Raw genomic sequence first — 16,545 nt, forward strand, 5'->3', positions numbered from 1 at the left:
CCAGGCCCTCGCACCTCTCCAGCTGCTGTAGCACCTTGTCTCAGCATTTGGCAGCAGAGAAGAGGACAGAACTCCTCTGTCAGATCCTGCGCTCCTCTGTGCAGCTATGGAAAAGCTCTTCTCCCCCTCTTCTCACATCTCCACAGTTGGCAGCAAAAAAGAGGACAGAACTCCTCCTACATATCCTGTGCTTCTCTGTACAGCCACAGCTCCCCCTCATCTCTATCTCCTGGTCTCAGAATTCTGCAGACTCCAGCAGCTGACAGCAGCCCTCTTCTGGTCCTCCTCCAGACCCTGCATCTTCCGCTTCTCAGCTCCGCCCCCAGCTTAACAGAAACAGCACAAGGTAAGGGGGGTGCACTGTGATGCAAGAAAGGGTGGGGAACTCTTGACTTTTGATGGTGGGGTGGTGTATTTACTGCAAGGCAAAGAAGGCACTTGCCTAGAGAGGCATTTTTCAGGGGGGCAGCACTGTTCCCTAGAAGGGATTAAAGAAGGGACATGCGCGCAATGGGAACCAGGTGGGATCCTAGAGAGGCTGCGAGTTGCTTGATGGTGTATGTAGAGCCTGACTCTCGTTCCCGGGGATGTCCCGAGCTGTGAAGATGAGTGTCTCTCTATTGCTGTGGAAGGGGGGGGGGATGGTAGTGGAAGGCTTTCCCGGGTTGGGGGCAGGGGTGATGTTGGTCAATGTCGGGCTCTCTCCGTGGGAGGGGGATGGGGGGGTTGTGTTGGTCACCGTCAGGCTCTCTCCGTGGGAGGGGCATGGGGGGGTTGTGTTGGTCACCGTCAGGCTCTCTCCGTGGGAGGGGCATGGGGGGGTTGTGTTGGTCACCGTCAGGCTCTCTCCGTGGGAGGGGCATGGGGGGGTTCGTGTTGGTCACTGTCAGGCTCTCTCTGTGGGATGGGCATGGGGGGGTTGTGTTGGTCACTGTCAGGCTCTCTCTGTGGGATGGGCATGGGGGGGTCGTGTTGGTCACTGTCAGGCTCTCTCCATGGGAGGGGCACAGGGGGGTTGTGTTGGTCACTGTCAGGCTCTCTCCATGGGAAGGGCATGGGGGGGTTGTGTTGGTCACTGTCAGGCTCTCACCGTGGGAGGGGCATGGGGGGGGTTATGTTGGTCACTGTCAGGCTCTCTCCGTGGGAGGGGGAAGGGGGGGTTGTGTTGGTCACTGTCAGGCTCTCTCCATGGAAAGTGAATGGGGGGGTTGTGTTGGTCACTGTCAGGCTCTCTCCATGGAAAGTGAATGGGGGGGTTGTGTTGGTCACTGTCAGGCTCTCACCGTGGGAGGGGCATGGGGGGGTTATGTTGGTCACTGTCAGGCTCTCTCCGTGGGAGGGGGAAGGGGGGGTTGTGTTGGTCACTGTCAGGCTCTCTCCATGGGAGGGGCATGGGGGGGGTTGTGTTGGTCACTGTCAGGCTCTCACCGTGGGAGGGGCATGGGGGGTTGTGTTGGTCACGGTCAGGCTCTCTCTGTGGGAGGGGCATGGGGGGGTTATGTTGGTCACTGTCAGGCTCTCACCGTGGGAGAGGGAAGGGGGGGTTGTGTTGGTCACTGTCAGGCTCTCTCCATGGGAGGGGCATGGGGGGGGTTGTGTTGGTCACTGTCAGGCTCTCACCGTGGGAGGGGCATGGGGGGTTGTGTTGGTCACTGTCAGGCTCTCTCTGTGGGAGGGGCATAGGGGGGGTTATGTTGGTCACTGTCAGGCTCTCACCGCGGGAGAGGGAAGGGGGGGTTGTGTTGATCACGGTCAGGCTGTCTCCGTGGGAGGGGCATAGGGTGGGTTGTGTTGGTCACTGTCAGGCTCTCTCCGCGGGAGGGGCATGGGGGGGTTGTGTTGGTCACCGTCAGGCTCTCTCCGTGGGAGGGGCATGGGGGGGTTGGTCACTGTCAGGCTCTCTCTGTGGGATGGGCTTGGGGGGGTCGTGTTGGTCACTGTCAGGCTCTCTCCGTGGGAGGGGCATGGGGGGGTTGTGTTGGTCACTGTCAGGCTCTCTCCTTGGGAGGGGCATGGGGGGGTTGTGTTGGTCACTGTCAGGCTCCCTCCGTGGGAGGGGCATGGGGGGGGTTGTGTTTGTCACTGTCAGGCTCTCTCCGTGGGAGGGGCATGGGGGGGGGGGTTGTGTTGGTCACTGTCAGGCTCTCTCCGTAGGAGGGGAAAGGGGGGGTAGTGTTGGTCACTGTCAGGTTCTCTCCATGGGAGGGGCATGGGGGGGTTATGTTGGTCACTGTCAGGCTCTCTCCATGGGAGGGGCATGGGGGGCTATGTTGGTCACTGTCAGGCTCTCTCAGTGGGAGGGGCATGGGGGGTTATGTTGATCACTGTCAGGCTCTCTTCGTGGGAGGGGCATGGGGGGGGTTATGTTGGTCACTGTCAGGCTCTCTCCATGGGAGGGGCATGGGGGGTTATGTTGGTCACTGTCAGGCTCTCTCAGTGGGAGGGGCATGGGGGGGTTATGTTGGTCACCGTCAGGCTCTCTCCGTGGGAGGGGCATGGGGGGGTTTGTGTTGGTCACAGTCAGGCTCTCTCTGTGGGATGGGCTTGGGGGGGTCGTGTTGGTCACTGTCAGGCTCTCTCCGTGGGAGGGGCATGGGGGGTTGTGTTGGTCACTGTCAGGCTCTCTCCGTGGGAGGGGCATGGGGGGGGTTGTGTTGGTCACTGTCAGGCTCTCTCCGTGGGAGGGGGCATGGGGGGGGGGGTTGTGTTGGTCACTGTTAGGCTCTCTCCATGGGAGGGGCATGGGGGGGTTATGTTGGTCACTGTCAGGCTCTCTCCGTGGGAGGGGCATGGGGGGGTTATGTTGGTCACTGTCAGGCTCTCTCCATGGGAGGGGCATGGGGGGGTTATGTTGGTCACTGTCAGGCTCTCTCCATGGGAGGGGCATGGGGGGTTATGTTGGTCACTGTCAGGCTCTCTCCGTGGGAGGGGGAAGGGGGGGTTGTGTTGGTCACTGTCAGGCTCTCTCCGTGGGAGGGGGAGGGGGGGGGGGTTGTGTTGGTCACTGTCAGGCTCTCTCCGTGGGAGGGGGAAGGGGGGGTTGTGATGGTCACTGTCAGACTCTCACCATGGGAGATGCATGGGGGGGGGGGGGATGTTGGTCACTGTCAGGCTTTCTCCGTGGGAGGGGGAAGGGGGGGTTGTGATGGTCACTGTCAGACTCTCACCATGGGAGATGCATGGGGGGGGGGTATGTTGGTCACTGTCAGGCTCTCTCCATGGGAGGGGGAAGGGGGGGTTGTGTTGGTCAGTGTACATGGGGGCAGACAATTTGTGTGTTGTCTAGGGCAGCACAAAACCTAAACACACCACTGGGTGGGGGCCCTTTGGAAACAACCAAAATGCTGATGCTGCCCACGATTAAATGGCGTTTGAAACCCCAGGATTAGAGGATGTCCTGGGTGTCATGTGACCAGAGGCAGCAGTCCAACGCAGGAGCAATGTGGAAAAAGATCTAACTTCAGCACAGCAGCAATGTTATCTAGCTAGTATGAACTGCTCAATGGATGATTTTTGCCTAGTATTATTTTTTAATTATTGTTTAATTTTCTTTTTTTTCTCGGCATACAAATGGTTTTCATAAGGTTTCCTGCTTCTTTAATAACATTTACATTGGTTCATATTATCCACGCTGCTTTGGGCGCCTGCGGAGGAAATAAAATACCTAAGAGACCCTTCCAGCGAATATCAATGGGTCTCTGGCTGGATATAACAGGAGCTTCGCCACCTTTATGGAGAGAACGCGGCCGCATGAGCGCGGTATAAATATTAACAAGGCGACGCACAATATAAAGGATGCAAACTACGTCCCACTGAGCTGTAAAACACACAATAAAGGCACGAAAACTTTATTTCACAAGCATAATTATATCTGATAAAGAGGATGATGGTTAAGTAAAAACCAGGCAGGCTATTCTACAACATGGAGATAAAAATGAATTTTAAATATGAACCTTTTTAAATGGGACTCCAGGCAAGTGTTAAAAATGATGTATAAACCCAATCTGGGGCAGTATGTACGCCGTGGCAATCAACTTCTCTCATTTGCTCTTGGTTTTTGGTCTATTAAAGTGATTGTAAACCTCAGACATGCAATATAAATAAAGCATATCCCTCTATGGCAGGGGTGGGCAACTGTGGCCCTCCAGCTGTTGGTGAACTACAAGTCCCATCATGCCGCTGCCTTTGGGAGTCGTGCTTGTAACTGTCAGTTTTGCAATGACTCACGGGACTTGTAGTTCTACCACAGCTGGAGGGCCACAGTTGCCCACCCCTGCTCTATGGTGTCTACTTGTCCCAATCCAGAGAACGATGTGTCCTTTCTGACTGTAGCCTTGTTCCTCTGCTATCAGTATGAATCATTTCTGACAGGTTTTCCTGACACCAAGAAAGAAAAGAAAAAGGTGACAGGGGAGGGAGCTCTAGCACACAACCTGTGATTGACAGCGTCAGCTCTGTTCCTGTGTGAAGGGGGTATGTCCCTTGCCTCCAATCAGCTCTCAGAGCTCTCCTCACTGAGCTCTGCAGATTGTAATTTCTGCTCTTTGACCCCTTTTTCTCTGAACACACTGAAAAAAGCTTATGAAGCTTTCTGAAAAGCTTTATAAATTCAGCTCTTTGAATTGACGTAGAGAAGAGAATACATCAGATAAACAAGTACAACTTTTGTAGGAGGATTTGTTTCATTATCACTCTGCAATGTGTAACTTCAGCTCTCTGCCCCCTGTTTTTGACAGCTCAGAACAGCTTTATAAATTCTGGACTTTGAAGCGGAGCTCCACCCAAAAGGGGACGATCTGCTTTAAGGACTGGTCCCCTGCTCCCCCTTAAGGATTGGCACCTTTGGGGAGCGGGGAATGAGTGGGCACCCGAAATTAACAGGTACCCGCTCCCACTTCTGCTGCAATTGCCTAGGTGATCAGAAGCCGAAGTTATCCCCCTCCCTCCTTGTGTACTTCTGGGACACGTGACAGATCCCAGAAGATTACAGGGCCATTCAGAAAACACAGTGCTTCTCGGACATGTGCAGTGGGTACCCGACTGTGAAGCCGCAAACTGTCACAGCCGAGTGCCCACACCAAAGATACATCCCGTACACCCCATACATCCCGTGCACCCCATAAATGCTGTACATCCCGTGCACCCCATAAATCCTGTACACCCCGTACATCCCATACAGCCCGTACACCCCATACACCCGTCCATCCCTTACACCCCATACATTCCATACATCCCGTACACCCTGTACATTCCGTACATCCTATACACCCCGTGCAACCCATAAATCCCATACATCCCGTACACTCCATACACCCCATACACTTCATACATCCATACAGGCTGTCTGCAGAAAACTACAGGAGGGGGCGGAGACAGGACCAGTCATCCTGCACAAGGAGAGAGCAAGCAGGGCTGTGGGAGGGGCCCAGCAGGCTCCACCCTCTACAGGATATCTGCAGATAACTACAGGAAGGGGTGGAGACAAGACCAGTCATCCTGCACAAGGCACGAGCGAGCAGAGCTGTGGGAGGGGCCCACCAGGCTCCTCCCTCTACAGGCTGCCTGCAGAAAACTACAGGAGGGAGCAGAGACAGGACCAGTCATCCTGCACAAGGAGAGCACGAGCAGGGCTGTGGGAGGGCCCAGCAGGTTCCACCCTCTACAGGCTGTCTGCAGAAAACTACAGGAGGGGGCGGAGACAGGACCAGTCATCCTGCACAAGGAACGAGCGAGCAGTGCTGTGGGAGGGGCCCACCAGGCTCCACCCTCTACAGGATGTCTGCAGAAAACTACAGCAGGGGGCGGAGACAGGACCAGTCCCCCTGCACAAGGAGAGAGAGCAGCAGTGAGCGGTCTTTATTACAGGAAGTCTCACACTGGATGACTGCACAGATCCGGAAGAAATACACAAAGCTCACGGAGATTAAGACTACTATACAAATTGTCCTTTTATTTATACAACATGTGTTTGGCCCAGATTATAGCTTTAAAGTCAATATAATGCCCAATACACCTACCTTGACTTGCTGAGGACAGTCATTGGAGCAAATACCACTGAGCACTGCGTAGAGAGAAACAAATCAGTTAGTCAAATGTACTCAACATTAATGGGATTGATTTACTAAAGGAGTGTAAGCTGTGTACTTTTCAATGTGTATTTTCACTTGGTTTAATGACTGAAGAAAAACATTTGCCAATTTTTTATTTTTTTATTTTCCTTGCTCATGATTGAGCATACAGTACCATGGAGTCACAGGGGATTGAACAGGAGACGCCACAAGAGACACCCTGTACAAAAGCCTTGACCAAGAAATGGGGGCTAGCAGACTTTGGAAGAAGATGGAAAAGGTTGAGATTTTCCCTGTGATGGTACTCAAAGTCAATGGCTGATCTAGTCAAACAACAACAAAGACAAATTCCCAGTTAAAGGCAGAACTATACTCACCCCCGATCCAGCGATGCGGTGTCCTCGAGCTGCCCACTGACATCTTTGGGCAGCCGGCTTCCAGGTCCCAAATGCTGGCCGCTGTCATTGGCCAGGTGGGGATGTCATTGGCCAGGCGCACTGGAGGAGGGGCGAAACGCAATGATGTATTTCCGGTTCCGGTGGATGCGTAGTGACGTCACATTCGGTGAGTGGAGTGCACGTTGGTTTGCGGAGCTCCGGAGTGACTTCCTGCTTTCATTAACCACTTCCAGTCCAGACACTTTCACCCCCTTCCTGTCCAGACCAATTTTCAGCTTTCAGCGCTATCACACTTTGAATGACAATTGCGCGGTCATGCAACCCTGTACCCATATGAAATTTTTAGCATTTTTTGTGACAGATAAAGCTTTATTTTGGTGGTATTTATTCACCACTGGGATTTTTTTTTTTTTGCTATGTAAATTAAAAAGTCCAAACATTTTTAGAAAAGTGTTTTTCTTGTAGAATTTTGCAAATAAATAATATTTCATCATAAATCTTGGCCAAAATTTATTCCGTTATATTTTTAGTAAAAAAAAAAAAAACAACCTAAATTAGTTTATAACCAAAAATTATAATTTTTAAACATTATTTTAAATTTTTTTTATTTTTCTACATACTGTCACCCTAGCAGTACAGTGTCACCATGGTGACCCTGTACTACCTGTGGGGGTGATGAAGATTTTTTTTACACTGATTACATTTACACCCATAAAGGCTGTAGAAGCAATAATTTCTCCTCTCTGGTTGCATTCTTGCCGCCATTGAGAACCACTGAGTGAGCTGTGATTGGTCACAGCTTGTCACATGGTACAAGGCTGTTGTGAATAGCCCTGTACCATGTGATCTCTGTGATCATTCACAGATTTCACACGTAGTAAGCAATGATGTCAGAAGTACTGTGCATGTGATCACTGATTGGCCAATCAGTGATCACATGATCGGGACCTCACACAGAGGTCCAGTCTGACGATCGGTACTCCACTGTGTCCGGAGAACACAGCGGGCACCGGATTGCGGTGCTGCGCGCTCTCAGGGAGCGCGCACAAGCAGGATGCGGGGAGGCCATTTATAAATGGCCACCCGACCCTGCAGTACTACCGTCTGGCAGTGTATATACAATGGCCGGACGTGAGGTGGTTAAGAGGAGATTGTAATTTCATACTACCTACTTCCAGTCCACTTCTGCAAAGGAGGAATGTATATGGATTTGTTTCATAAGTATGAGCCTCTCAGCCTATTATAGAAGCGGGAACACAATTTATATCATGTGAGTGCATTAAAGGCAGCATTTTTTAGGAATAAAGAGTTTTATACAGTATTGCACTATTAGTGTTCTTTGTTTTTCATTGCCATCTAAACGTGGGAATCATTTTTGGAGCATATCAAGTGCAGATGTATCTGGGGAGGATACACCCTTTAGAGCTTGTTTGACTCTTTAGCCATACCAGCAAAGAGTCCACTCCATCTGTGAGTGGGGATTGGGCTGTCAATCACGGATGGTGTGAACACATTTTTTTTGAAGATTTTGTTGAGCACTATTTCTGGAATTGGAGCACATTCTTATATTTGGGACTTTGTTTGGACTTCTTACACATTTATATATTTTTTTGCTTTGTGGAGTGTTTTTATTTATATTGGATTGTTTTTTTCCTTTCATGAGCAGCAGCATTTAGATTTGGATTATATATATATATATATATATATATATATATATATATATATATACAGTCAAATCCATAAATATTGGGACATCGTCACAATTCTAACATTTTTGGCTCTATACACCACCACAATGGATTTGAAATGAAATGAACAAGATGTGCTATAACTGCAGACTGTCAGCTTTAATTTGAGGGTATTTACATCCGAATCAGGTGAATGGTGTAGGAATTACAACAGTTTGCATATGTGCCTCCCACTTGTTAAGGGACCAAAAGTAATGGGACAATTGGCTTCTCAGCTGTTCCATGGCCAGGTGTGTGTTATTCCCTCATTATCCCAATTACAATGAGCAGATAAAAGGTCCAGAGTTCATTTCAAGTGTGCTATTTGCATTTGGAATCTGTTGCTGTCAACTCTCAAGATGAGATCCAAAGAGCTGTCACTATCAGTGAAGCAAGCCATCATTAGGCTGAAAAAACAAAACAAACCCATCAGAGAGATAGCAAAAACATTAGGCATGGCCAAAACAACTGTTTGGAACATTCTTAAAAAGAAGGAACGCATGGGTGAGCTCAGCAACACCCAAAGACCCGGAAGACCACGGAAAACAACTGTGGTGGATGACCGAAGAATTCTTTCCCTGTTGAAGAAAACACCCTTCACAACAGTTGGCCAGATCAAGAACACTCTCCAGGAGGTAGGTGTATGTGTGTCAAAGTCAACAATCCAGAGAAGACTTCACCAGAGTGAATACAGAGGGTTCACCACAAGATGTAAACCATTGGTGAGCCTCAAAAACAGGAAGGCCAGATTAGAGTTTGCCAAACGACATCTAAAAAAGCCTTCACAGTTCTGGAACAACATCCTATGGACAGATGAGACCGACATCAACTTGTACCAGAGTGATGGGAAGAGAAGAGTATGGAGAAGGAAAGGAACTGCTCATGATCCTAAGCATACCACCTCATCAGTGAAGCATGGTGGTGGTAGTGTCATGGCGTGGGCATGTATGGCTGCCAATGGAACTGGTTCTCTTGTATTTATTGATGATGTGACTGCTGACAGAAGCAGCCGGATGAATTCTGAAGTGTTTCGGGAATATTATCTGCTCATATTCAGCCAAATGCTTCAGAACTCATTGGATGCTTCACAGTGCAGATGGACAATGACCCAAAGCAGACTGCAAAAGCAACCAAAGAGTTTTTTAAGGGAAAGAAGTGGAATGTTATGCAATGGCCAAGTCAATCACCTGACCTGAATCCGATTGAGCATGAATTTCACTTGCTGAAGACAAAACTGAAGGGAAAATGCCCCAAGAACAAGCAGGAACTGAAGACAGTTGCAGTAGAGGCCTGGCAGAGCATCACCAGGGATGAAACCCAGCATCTGGTGATGTCTGTGTGTTCCCGACTTCAGGCTGTAATTGACTGCAAAGGATTTGCAACCAAGTATTAAGAAGTGAAAGTTTGATTTATGATTATGATTCTGTCCCATTACTTTTGGTCCCTTAACAAGTGGGAGGCACATATGCAAACTGTTGTAATTCCTACACCATTCACCTTATTTGGATGTAAATACCCTCAAATTAAAGCTGACAGTCTGCAATTAAAGCACATCTTGTTCGTTTCATTTCAAATCCATTGTGGTGGTGTATAGAGCCAAAAATGTTAGAATTGTGTCGATGTCCCAATATTTATGGACCTGACTGTATGTTTTTCTTTGGCACAGGTTTTACTTTATTTATTAATAATAAATGCTGTATCACATGCTGTTCATACCCACTCTGTCACAATGGGATTTGTTTTCTGTATTCTGCAAAAAAAAAACCAAAAAAAAAAAAACCTGGTTGATCCTGCTGTTCTCTGTCTCCCCCTTTTGATCATGTCCCCAGTGCGGTTTGGGATTTTGCAGAGCAGTGGTGGCAGCTAGTGCACATGCTCAGTTTTAGTGAGTTTCTATGCTGATATGCTTTCCATGCAGCCCGTGTGACTATAGAGTGGTAAATGACAATGAAAAAACAAAAAGAGGGCGCACCGGCCTAGTGCATTGTCGTTTAAAATATTTATTGAAAGAATGAAATAGAAGGTATGATACTCACAATGGACTTATAAAACACAGGCACATCACAATGAACAAAGGTGTTCAATCCATATAGCATCTGAGTCCACAACGATGGAACCCCGGATGACCAACTGGCTGACGCGTTGCGAAAACTCAGCCTCTTCCTCAGAGCCCAGAGCACTAGGCCGGTGCACCCTCTTTTTGTTTTTTTTCATTAGCATTTAGTGACTTTGGACTACCCCGGTCTGTTGAGGACAGCAAGCAGTGCATATTCCAGAACCTATACATTGTCATCCTAGCTCCTGCTGAGTCCATCCCCAGCACAGGAGTAAGGTAAATGACAGCCCGCTCCCTCCCTCCTCCTTCATGCCCACTAAGCAGCTAAACACGATGGGGGAGGGATATTACATCTTGATTGATGGAGGAATCACATCCCTGTTATTTTAACCTTTTCACATCAGCCACACGCAAATGTGCAGCCTCCCAGACGCCAAGAGGCCGCACATTTGCGCTCTATTAAAAAAGGACATATGTGCCGAGAGTGCGCCCTGCGCGCTCCCAGCACACATGTATGGTACTCACGGAAAGGTCCCGATCTCCTCTTTCGATCTGGATCTTTCCCAATCATGTAACCGCTGTGATGGCGCGTCACGGCGGTCACATGACCCTAAAGCCCGCCCCGCCTCCTGGCTTCTGAAACTCTTAAAGGGCCGGGAGGTGCCGGAGTGAAGGGGTTAAGACAGGCTGGAGGGGGCATGACTTAACCCTTGCCTGGCAGACATCCGCCCACACAATGTTATCGCCAAAAATAATAAAGATTTGATTTCAAATACATATTTGAATGATTTAAAACAGTTTATTGGTTACAATCATTTATTTTTACTCTGTATCCCACAGGCTGTGTTTTTATTTTGAACATGTGACCAGCGGCAGAGAACGAGAAGCTCTTCCTGCCACTGTTTCCCTGCAGATAGGCTGGGAGAGATCTGGGCCATGTGACAGCTGTATACCGATTAGGAAGAAATTACTTAGATGTATTTTTTTTTTCATTAAAATAATTACAGTGCCATCATCCCCATACAGAAAGAGAAGCGATTATGTAAGTTATACAGTTTGTATTTAGTATCATTGTAACATCACAAGTAAGCACGTGATATCAAGTCAATAAAGGAAGTGGAAACGTGGACACGTGGACTGAACAGTCATTAAATGTAAATGACTCGCAGTCTCAAAAGGCAGAAGGTAGGTCAAAGTCCCCAGACGCATTTTGCTACAATTATGAAGCCAAATTTATAGCCGGCCAGTTTTCTGACCTTCGATATTTTTAGCATTTTTTATTTCAGGTTAATGAAGCGGTGTCATGGAAACGCACATTAGCGAAATACCAGTGAGACAAAAAAAATGTACATTATCTCTAATTACTGTGCTTTGAGGCCTGGTAATGCGTGGAAGGAGCTGGACTGTGACGCCCTTCCGAAGATACAGACAACATTTGGATCTGATGCGCGCTATTTCCACTGGAGGCTGGAAAGCTGCAGGTGAATTACGGAAAAATGGCAAAATGCAATCTCAGAACACATACACAGAGACCGCCTTATTGGCCAAAGGACCTCAAATTCTGTTCTGCTGAAGCTGTGATCGGTGACTCTACTTTTCGGCTTTACTAACCCCTGGTTCACATCTGTGCAGGTGGTGCCGCTGCGGATCCCCACAAAAATCCACCCACACAGAAGAATGAGGACCAGCGGCGGGTGCCATTAATTCTAATGGCATGCCGGCCGCACTGGAAAACGCAACCGTACTGAGAACCGAGGTTCCCATGAGGGCTGCGATTTCCAAAGAAGTGCAGGGACTTCTTCCCTGTGTGTCATGGGCACGGGAGTCCACTCAAATGACTCCTTGGTTTTATCCCGCCTTGACTACTGCAACTCCCTCCTCACTGGTCTACCGTTACACAGGCTATCCCCCCTTCAGTCTATTATGAAAGCTGCTGCTAGACTCATCCACCTTACCAACCGATCAGCGACTGCTGCACCTCTCCTCCAATCCCTCCACTGGCTTCCACTAACCCAATGTATAAAATGCAAAATACTAACCACAGCTTACGAAGCCATCCACAACACTGCCCCGGCTACATCGCCAACCTCATCCACAGATACCGCCCAAATCGCCCACTCCGCTCCTCCCATGATATCCTCCTCTCTAGCTCCCTCATCACCTTCTCCCACGCTCACCTCCAGGACTTCTCCAGAGCCTCTTCCATCCTCTGGAACTCCCTACCACAGTATGTCCAATCAGCCCCCACCCTGTCTGCCTTTAGACGATCTTTGAAAACTCACTTCTTCAGGGAAGCCTACCCCACCTCCACCTAAGAACTGTACTTGAATCACCTCCGCCAGATCATCCCCCACAGCTATCACCTTTTGTATCACCTCCCCCTTCCTTTAGATTGTAAGCTCCTCGCGCCAGGCCCTCCTATTCCTTCTGTACAGAAATGTATTGTCTCCCTTATATTGTAAAGCGCTGAGCAAACTGTTGGCCCAATATAAATCCTGTATAATAATAATAATGGGCTCTCGTTGCCGCGCAAAAAACTGCCTGTCTTTTTTTGAGCACAGCTTCAAGAGTTTAGTCTACCTTTAACCAATGTTTGACCCCAGGTCAATAAAGAAAGCATCTTCAGCTACCAAGGGTTTGCCAAAATCCAGCATTCTATTATAATCACTATGCCTAGGGGTTACCAAATTCCTACACTTTATCAGGTAATTATCGTTTACAAAGCTTGCTGGTTAGTAACTACCCCACCTACTCTTGTTGTTAGGACCTGGTTCACCTGTTGGTGCCACTGTGGTTCCCTGGGCAGAGGGTTGTAATTCCAGTGTCCACCAGTGAGTGTTGTTTAGCAGCCAGCAGACCCCAGTAATCAGTTTCAACTTGATGCTGGCTGCTGGGAGGGTATTTAGTAAATCCCCTATAGGTGCCTCTTGCTCCAGTGTTTTGCTGCTGCCATGTCCTGTTGCTATGTATCCTAATCTTGCTTCTGCCCTGTACCCAGTACCAAGTACCCTACTGTTCTGAACCTGCTCTCCTTTGTTCCTTTTCCCAGTTTTGGTTCACCCTTCCCATCTGCTCCCTGCAGCTCCAGTTTCTCTGCTCTTCTGTGTTTCCAATTTTGTATACAGTGTAAATAGCTAGAACTTAGTTGAGATTTCTGTTGGTTACAATAAAACAGAAATAAAAGTGAGCGCTTATTCAGTTCAGCAGCTGTACACTCAAGGTAACCAACATAACACCTTAGTAAGAATATCATAAAAATAGTGCAGCGCTAAAATGTGATACAGTAGTGTAAAAGGTTAATAATTCCACAATAAAGGTCCCCGCAATTCCAGATCGGTGAAAGTGCCTTGTGATAAATAGTAGAAATGCGCACTCACCGGAAGTGCACTATTAAATTGCAATGAACAAATTGCTTCCTGGTATGGGCCGAACTACACAACTGGATCAGCAGGCAGGATGATTTCCCTCTCAGAGTGGATCAGGTTCAGGAACACCAGTAGGTTAATGCTCCAGACCAGAGTTCCCCTTTAGAGATAAGTAGGTGTAGCTCTAATGGTGACAGGTGCCTCCCTTTCTGGATAAACCCAGAGTTGCTTTGACCCCGTGTGGGGAGAATCTTTTTCAGACACCTTTTTCTCCGGGTTTATCCAGAAAGGGAGGCACCTGTCAGATGTGTAGTTCGGCCTATACCAGGAAGCAATTTGTTCATTGCACTTTAATAGTGCACTTCCGGTGAGTGCGCATTTCTACTATTTATCACAAAGCACTTTCACCGATCTGGAATTGCGGGGACTTTTCTGTTGGTTAGGCTGGTTAGTCAGGTATTCGGTCACTGGATTTTTGGCTCACTTATATTTTTATGTTTGCTGTGTGCGGGTGTTTGGATGGACTTTTTTCATTGTAAATAAATCTCACTTGCTGCTTGCTCTGGGGACACTTGTCAGTGTGGGAGGGACCAGAAGTGCCAGTGGGGGACCTGAGAAGAGGAGGATCAGGGCTGCTCAGTGCAAAACCACTGAGCAGGTATGACATGTTTGTCATTTATTTATTTTTAATTGTCTTTAATATCACTTTAAAGCAGGAGTCTCCAAACTTTCTATACAAACGGCCAGTTTACTGTCTTTCAGACTTCAGGGAGGCAGACTGTGGCCATTTGGATTAGAAATTCTTTGGTGTCAGTGAAAGTAAACAATACATTTTTGGTTACAGGGGGAGGAATAGTTCTCCATCCTTGTGTCAGTGGGAGGAATAGTGCCCCATCATTGGTATCAGTGGGAGGAATAGTGCCCCATCATTGGTGTCAGTGGGAGGAATAGTGCCCCATCATTGGTGTCAGTGGGAGGAATAGTGCCCCATCATTGGTATCAGTGGGAGGAATAGTGTCCCATCATTGGTATCAGTGGGAGGAATAGTGTCCCATCATTGGTATCAGTGGGAGGAATAGTGCCCCATCATTGGTGTCAGTGGGAGGAATAGTGCCCCATCATTGGTATCAGTGGGAGAAATAGTGTCCCATCATTGGTGTCAGTGAGAGGAATAGTGCCACATCATTGGTATCAGTGGGAGGAATAGTGCTCCATCATTGGTGTCAGTGGAAGGAATAGTGCCCCATTATTGGTGTCAGTGGGAGGAATAGTGTCCCATCATTGGGATCAGTGGGAGGAATAGTGCCCCATAATTGGTATCAGTGGGAGGAATAGTGCCCCATCATTGGTATCAGTGGGAGGAATAGTGTCCCATCATTGGTATCAGTGGAGGAATAGTGCCCCATCATTGGTGTCAGTGGGAGGAATAGTGCCCCATCATTGGTGTCAGTGGGAGGAATAGTGCCCCATCATTGGTGTCAGTGGGAGGAATAGTGCCCCATCATTGGTATCCGTGGGAGGAATAGTGCCCCATCATTGGTATCAGTGGGAGGAATAGTGCCCCATCATTGGTGTCAGTGGGAGGAATAGTGCCCCATCATTGGTGTCAGTGGGAGGAATAATGCCCCATCATTGGTATCAGTGGGAGGAATAGTGCCCCATCACTGGTGTCAGTGGGAGGAATAGTGCCCCATCATTGGTGTCAGTGGGAGGAATAGTGCCCCATCATTGGTGTCAGTGGGAGGAATAGTTCCCCATCATTGGTATCAGTGGGAGGAATAGTGCCCCATCATTGGTATCAGTGGGAGGAATAGAGCCCCATCATTGGTATCAGTGGGAGGAATAGTGCCCCATCATTGGTATCAGTGGGAGGAATAGTGCCCCATCATTGGTGTCAGTGGGAGGAATAGTTCCCCATCATTGGTGTCAGTGGGAGGAATAGTTCCCCATCATTGGCGTCAGTGGGAGGAATAGTGCCCCATCATTAGTGTCAGTGGGAAGAATAGTGCCCCATCATTGGTGTCAGTGGGAGGAATAGTGCCCCATCATTGGTATCAGTGGAAGGAATATTGCCCCATCATTGATGTCAGTGGGAGGAATAGTGCCCCGTCATTGGTGTCAGTGGGAGGAATAGTACCCCATCATTGGTATCAGTGGGAGGAATAGTGCCCCATCATTGGTATCAGTGGGAGGAATAGTGCCCCATCATTGGTATCAGTGGGGGGAATAGTGCCCCATCATTGGTGTCAGTGGGAGGAATAGTGCCCCATCATTGGTGTCAGTGGGAGGAATAGTGCCTCATCATTGTTATCAGTAGGAGGAATAGTGCTCCATCATTGGTGTCAGTGGGAGGAATAGTGCCCCATCATTGGTGTCAGTGGGAGGAATAGTGCTCCATCATTGGTGTCAGTGGGAGGAATAGTGCCACATCGTTGGTGTCAATGGGAGGAATAGTGCCCTTTTGTTGACGACAGGGGAGGAATAGTGTCCCAAGGGCCAGATAAAGGCAAGCAAAGGGCCACATTCAGCCCACATGCCACAGTTTGGAGACAACTGCTTTAAAGCATACACAGTCTGGTCCCAGTACCCTGAGTGTAGCCACACAAATCTGGTCATCCCTGCTGCTGATTCCTGACACGTTCTGCTGTCTTCACATTTTCTTACTGATAAAGATAAAAGGATCCAGCAAAGAAGGTGTCTGGAGATGCCCGATTCATGCACTCGGGGTCACAAGGTAAGGAAAGACCACAGATCCACTTTAAGAAAAAAAATAATACACTAAGGCTAAGTTCACACTAGCTTTGTTAGCAGGCGTTTAGGAAGCGCTTTTAATGCTCCTCAAACACCTATGAAAATTCTACACATGGCACCACACAGTGCTGTTCACACTGAAGAGTTAGCGTTGCGGAAAAATTCACACCTCATATAAAG

General features: G+C 48.4%; 1 protein-coding gene across 1 annotated transcript in view; it reads right to left on the minus strand.

Moving 5' to 3' along the window:
* Window positions 1-16,545, minus strand: part of ITFG1 (integrin alpha FG-GAP repeat containing 1) — a gene marked incomplete at its 5' end in the record, with an annotated part of 284,615 nt that overhangs the window by 108,901 nt on the left and 159,169 nt on the right. Inside the window, one exon of the mRNA XM_089665615.1 lies at window positions 6,018-6,061. Within this exon, the coding sequence (XP_089521741.1) occupies window positions 6,018-6,061 (44 nt within the window). The remainder of the gene's footprint in view (window positions 1-6,017; window positions 6,062-16,545) is intronic.

Source organism: Staurois parvus, unplaced genomic scaffold, assembly GCF_062004578.1.
Source record: "Staurois parvus isolate SC_StPar_1 unplaced genomic scaffold, SC_StPar_1.0 ptg002264l, whole genome shotgun sequence".
Lineage (NCBI taxonomy): Eukaryota > Metazoa > Chordata > Amphibia > Anura > Ranidae > Staurois > Staurois parvus.